This window comes from Boleophthalmus pectinirostris, unplaced genomic scaffold, assembly GCF_026225935.1.
Source record: "Boleophthalmus pectinirostris isolate CB_2022bp ecotype Guang Dong unplaced genomic scaffold, ASM2622593v1 HiC_scaffold_2513, whole genome shotgun sequence".
NCBI classification, from domain to species: domain Eukaryota; kingdom Metazoa; phylum Chordata; class Actinopteri; order Gobiiformes; family Gobiidae; genus Boleophthalmus; species Boleophthalmus pectinirostris.
This window is the reverse complement of record NW_026571238.1, coordinates 1-5,858: the sequence shown is the minus strand read 5'-3', so window position 1 is coordinate 5,858 and position 5,858 is coordinate 1. Positions and strand designations below refer to the sequence as shown.

At 39.8% G+C, this 5,858-nt stretch overlaps 1 protein-coding gene across 1 annotated transcript; it reads right to left on the bottom strand.

Annotated features, from left to right (window-relative positions):
- Window positions 1-1,267: 1,267 nt before the first annotated feature.
- LOC110159001 (semaphorin-4E-like) lies at window positions 1,268-5,403 on the bottom strand. Its single transcript, XM_020923569.2, has 14 exons — window positions 5,239-5,403; window positions 5,004-5,149; window positions 4,784-4,846; window positions 4,618-4,716; window positions 4,410-4,509; window positions 4,204-4,314; window positions 3,968-4,119; window positions 3,674-3,852; window positions 3,444-3,600; window positions 3,117-3,339; window positions 2,913-3,028; window positions 2,672-2,832; window positions 2,533-2,585; window positions 1,268-1,773 (listed from the first exon to the last, which is right to left on the bottom strand). Exons 1-14 carry the CDS (start codon window positions 5,345-5,347, stop codon window positions 1,268-1,270), a joined length of 2,175 nt encoding a protein of 724 aa, XP_020779228.2. The 5' UTR covers window positions 5,348-5,403.
- Window positions 5,404-5,858: the final 455 nt, after the last annotated feature.

Below are 5,858 nucleotides of genomic sequence, written 5' to 3'. Positions count from 1 at the left end.
ATGAAGCACATTGCTCTTCACTTTAACCACTAGATGGCACTGTCGTGTAATAATAGTTACTAATGTTGTTTATATTTGTTGTATAATAACTTATTAAACAGGATAAAAATAGAAGGTTATTTAGGCTTACCTGTATTGTTTTCAGGAAACAGAATTGGATTAAGGACTTATCCAAAAAGTTGTCTAAAAAGTGTCCGTCTTCTTTGAGTTTGTCAAATAGATCCATCCAATATTGAATACATTCACTTCGCAGGGTGAGCCACCATCGTTCAATCCGCTGGTTTCCAGTGCTGGGACCTGAAAATACTGGGTCTGTTTCTGCTCGGTTTCCAGAATAATTCAAAAAGCGCTGAAATTCTCCAACATGACCATTCTGTCCCTAAATCAAGCCTGACTCTAGCTGGACAACCACCTGCAGTGATCACAGCATCCATGAAGTAGCCAGCGATAACCTTTGGGTCGTTGTTTGTTTTGTAAGCTTCCAGCCGTATCATCTTCCTGGAGAAACCGTCTATACATCCACTGATTGCAATTCCAAATGGCTTAATCTTGTCATAGCATCAATATGCCAGACATAGTTGGAACCTCGACTGTGGTATACTCGTCTTCGTAGCCTGTTTCTTGACCGCAGATCAACACCTTCACTGTTCAATAATCGAAGTAAAATACGAACAGTCTCACGGTCTGTCACAATATTGTTCACCCAACATTTTTGGTGCATCCATCGATAGCCGTGGTACTGACCAGATGTCTCCAGCTGTTGCTCGATAAACGCTGCCACTTCAGCCACATCTGTTTTATTTTTACGCCGCCAGAGTCCTCTTTTGCTTAAAATCCGTTCAAGGGTGCGTTTGCTCACCGTGATTCCATGTGAATGTTTTTTTTTTTTAATTATGAGTTTTAAACTCGTAATTATGAGTTTTAAACTCGTAATTATGAGTTTTAAACTCGTAATTATGAGTTTAAAACTCGTAATTATGAGTTTTAAAATCATAGTTATGAGTTTTAAAATCATAAGTTATGAGTTTAAAAGTCGTAATTATGAGTTTCTGTGAGGCTTTTATTTTTGATTTACTGGCGGAAATGGGCTTCCATAGGATGGTAAGTGGTTAATGTAAAGAAAATGCAGTGGCATTGATAAAAATAAAAGGCTCTTTTTGCTTGTTGTAAAAAATATTGAAACTTATAAGAACTAGGGATGTTTTTAAAAGTGAATCTTCTCAATAGGTACCAGTTCAAACTTATCTGTTACTTTTATTCAATAACACTATGTGGCTTCTCCATTGTTGTGGTCAATAATAACCACAACAATGGAGTCTAAGGCCATCTCCTCGTGGACCTCAGGAGACAGTTGTCCACTCTTGTCTCTGCATGACCGAGTAAAATGTCCTTTGTATATATTCCATGAAAATAGCCCAAAAAAAGCAATTGCAAAGATTGCAATAGCAACATGTAGGCCATCCCGCTGTGCATGAGGAAACCCAATGCCATCCTCCTTTCCAGACAAGGCTATGGTAACTTGGTACTCGACTACAGTGCTTGTGTACGTGTTCATTTTGGAACGTTCAACTGAGAGACAGGAGTACAGACCAGCATCTGAGTCTGAAGCATTTAAAATCAGCAAACCATCTTTTAAAAAATGGTGACGATGTGTAGGGTTCAGTGTTAGCCTGTCTTGCTCCCAGATGGTTACAGCATGATTGGATGGATTAGTACAGTGAAGCTTCAGGCTTCCACCAACCCTAACAGATTGATTAACCGGTGTAGATGGGGCTGAAAATAACCAGAGCCAGAGTTAACTTAATAAATACAATACAATACAAAAAGAAAATTATACATTTTTCAATTTGGATTTGCTGGATCAAAACATTTTAAGTAGGGATTTTAAATGACAGCACAATAAACTTGAAGCAGCCATATACTCTTAAAAATACATGAACTTTTCTGGTGAAGGGGCCATCACCTGCTTCTTTCCATAGAGATATTGCCTGGAATGTTCTACAGTGTGGCATTACACTTACACTCCACAATATCTGTGGAGACAAGCAGGTGGCAGATCCTCCACCAAAAAAAGTTACACAGTGCACCTTTAATATTAGAATTCTACTACTGGTACTTATCAAAATGATAAAACTATAGCCCTTAGATCTTCTGATGATGAGATCTATCATTATTTTATCATGAGAAGCACTCACTCACACTCTCAACATTTCTTTCTGGAAACTGTTCTGACTTGTCAGAAATTCTGAGCCTCCCCCAACTGGCCCATACTGCTGACAAACTTATTTGAGTGGAAGTCACAAAGACTCCTTCAACAGAACAACGGCATCACTTTTTCCATAAAAAGGCTGCTGATCTAAAACTATTTTAATATTGATGGAAAGGAACTTGTATAAAATAGGCTCTAATACAGGGGCACTCGTATCAAGCTAATCTTTCACGTTTTAAGCAACAACATTGGAGCTAATTAGTTCCGTGTGCTGCATTGTGACTATATTGAAATATTGTCCTTGGTCATGTCATTGTACTCACCTGGTTTTGGGCAAAGAGATGCATCACCATCTTGCACACTTTGTATGAGTTTACTAGGAAAAATGTTTAAGCTAATGTAAATATTTGTAGCAAATATTTTATTCCCACAACCAGATTATATGAGAACACAACCACTTACTTTTGTGATTTTGAAAGAAGAGTCACACATTTCCCTGTCCTGTCATCCCAGCCACAGTATGGGTCTCGGCTAAGAACACAGTCCATACAGGTGGAAGACCTTTCGCAGGTGGCCAAAGGTATCTGCACTACTCCGGAGTCTGAGCCAGCATACAGCTGATCCTATACAGACAGGGACAAACCATATACTTATTCATTTTAAAAAAAGACCAAATTATTGACATGCATCTTAAAAGACTTACTGTGACGGTGGAAAAACGAAGGATCTTAATGGGCTCTGCTAACTTAAAGACATGTACTTCCTCAATGATGAACATTTCGCCATTATAGTTCACAGCTTTCACAATGGTGCCATTTTCTGCATTCATTGCAAAAGACATACTGTAATGTATAATCGCCAAAATGAATATGGTCAAATAATGTATTTCTTTTCTGCCCCAACAAACCTGTGCCTATAAACATGACGTGGTACGTTTTGTTGTCCTCAGCCTGCACTTGGTTAACAATGATTTGTGTGAACATGGCCCCCTTTCGGACCAAACTGGGTTTTCCTCCCATGGGCTGAATGACCTGGTCCATGAGAGGCCTATTTTTGACAAATTCAAGGGTCTGATCAGGGAGGTCTAAAGTCTCATTTATACCCGCTTTACGAGCTGCATTGTCAATACACTGGAAAAGAACACAGACAATAGGATCAGTCAACAAAAAGACAATTGCCTGCTTTAAAAATACTTTTGAGGATTTTTTTTTTATAAGTATTGGGCAAAACTCACTGCTCCTGGCCGTGGAGAAGGGACCTCTCCGCTATACATCACCCATTTAACAAAAGACGTCTCTACAGTGACTGGGGTCTTGTACTTGCCCTCTGAAAACACTTGGCTGATGTCTGACACTTTGTACACACACACAGCCGACAAGTCTGATGTGTCTCTAAAACACAGAATTACAGAAGTGAGGCACAAGTAGCATCCAAATCTACGACCAACAAAACTTTGCAACATACGACTGAGGGGTAAAGATGGTGTAGAACAAACAGCTAGTCCAGGGCTTCTTGGGGTCACACCAGCGGTAAGTATCCTGGATAATGTAAGGCGGCTGAGACTCCAGGACGGGACACTCCAGTGTAGCCTTCAAGAAAGAAGTCCACTTTTTCTGCAAGGTCCTCTGCCCTCCTAGATCACCCTGTGTGAGAACGCAACACAGCTAAGCATCAGCAAACAGGCCTCATAGTGGACAGGCGCCATTGTTGCACACTTGGTACTGATCGTAAAAAAAAAAAAAAAGAAGACACATTTACCTTGCACACACGGGCCACACGTGACACCACAGGCTTATTGTAGCAGTCACACTCGACTGCTGTCTCACTAAAGAACAGGTAAACCTTGTCATCGTCTCCAGTAGTACTGTTAACACTCTCAGGCAGATAGGCCATCGATACAAAGTGGGGCTCTGCCACAGATATTAAAACAAATACAATGTCATATTAAGTCTCCTAAAAAAATCTCATACAAACAAACTAAGAGTTCATCTTACCATTGAGCCATGAGGTTTTGAACTCAGTTCGAATTGAAACGTCAGGACTCCGGATAAGAACAGGCTCTGAACCCAGGAAATTCATAGAAGTGGCAGAGTACAAGTCATCATCTATAAAACACAGGAGCAGTGTTATGAAAATTCACAAAATACTAGATTCATTTAAATATTTAAGCTTACGCTAACAAATCATGAATGCCACATACCAACCATAAGAGAAGCATATTTTTGATATGGATCAAATGGACATTTGCCTTTGCCATTTTCAGTCTTGTTTTCAAGCATCATTTTCCCATCTACATATGACTGGTAGAGAAATACAAGCCAGATTTAGTTTTTAGGTCATATTTGATTCAATGTTTAATTCATTTATTTATTTTTAAAATGTGACCAATGACATTAAATATATCTTACCATGTAGTCACACATTGGGTCAAAAGCATTAGTCCCACACACATACATTCTGTTGTCTTCCATTTCATGGAGGATTCTAATATAGTTCTTGCACTCAGTCTGTAACAGACGCCTCTGATAAAAACTCAATGTGCCAAAATAAGGGCAAAATAGAGCAATGTCATACCTCTGGGTTTTTCCCTTTGTTTCCACAATCCTCTCTTTGTTTTTGTGTCACTTCCCATTTCACCTAAGTGAACATTTAAACTGTGGTTAGTCTTGATCAAGGACAACTGTTGTAATTTCCGTGTTACTATTGAGAATTAGGACTTTTGTGCACCTAGAACAAACTGTTATTGCATTATTTTGTCATTGATAATGTCAGTATTAACTAAATGTTTTCTTACTGAAGCCAACTTTTTAGAGACATCATGGAGATCTACAGCATAAACTGCCTCCCGGGCTCCAATGACCAACAGGCCCAAGTCTTCTCTTAACAGCATAGTGGAATAGTTGAAGACACCTTCCTCATGAAACATGTAAATATTGTCCCCTGAAGGTAAAACATTACTGTCATAACCAATAAACAAAACCAGCTGTTGGAACAAATACGTGATTTCATATTAAAAAGAAACCACTTACGGTGATAGGGGACAGTTCTACGGGGAAAAGAGTTTACTGAGGATTCTTCTCCTAGTGCCAAGGCCATGGACAGCAGCCAGACAACACACAGGGACAGCAGCGGATGCATGGCTCCTTTGTTTGGGCAGCGGGAATTTTTGCTATATTGTTTCTTATCAAGCAGCGAGTGGCATATGTGACGTGATGAGGTCTGTGGCGACTGAATGCCACTGGCCCCTTTACTGGCCCCGCTCAGTAGGCTGCCCATAGTGAGATGGATGACTTAGAGCCACAATACAAGGATGAGACAACCTGCAATGGACAAAGCATATTACACAAAACTATGAGACATGAAATATTGTGCATCTAACAGCCAGCAGAAAGAGAAAAAATGCAGGCGCAATTACAAGGGAAAAAACAAAGTAAAAGACACACAAAGAGAGCAATATTTCTGTCAGCGGCATAGTGATGTTAATGCAGGGCCATGAAAGGCATTCAGCAGGGCGCAGGGATGTCCACTTGAACTCTTTCTCCAGCACCAAACACAAGCGCACAATGAGTGCTTTATGGAGAAAGCCAATGAAACAACCTTTACGTCCATTCTGACATAACATAGCTACTATCAGCATATAAAGTGTCAG

Coding starts and splice junctions, on each gene's coding strand:
- LOC110159001 (XM_020923569.2), bottom strand. CDS start 5,347: ATGCATCCGCTGCTGTCCCTGTGTGTTGTCTGGCTGCTGTCCATGGCC. Junction 5,150..5,238: donor TAGAACTGTCCCCTATCACC/GTAAGTGGTTTC, acceptor TTTTACCTTCAG/GGGACAATATTTACATGTTT. Junction 3,601..3,673: donor ACCATCTTTACCCCTCAGTC/GTATGTTGCAAA, acceptor TCTGTGTTTTAG/AGACACATCAGACTTGTCGG.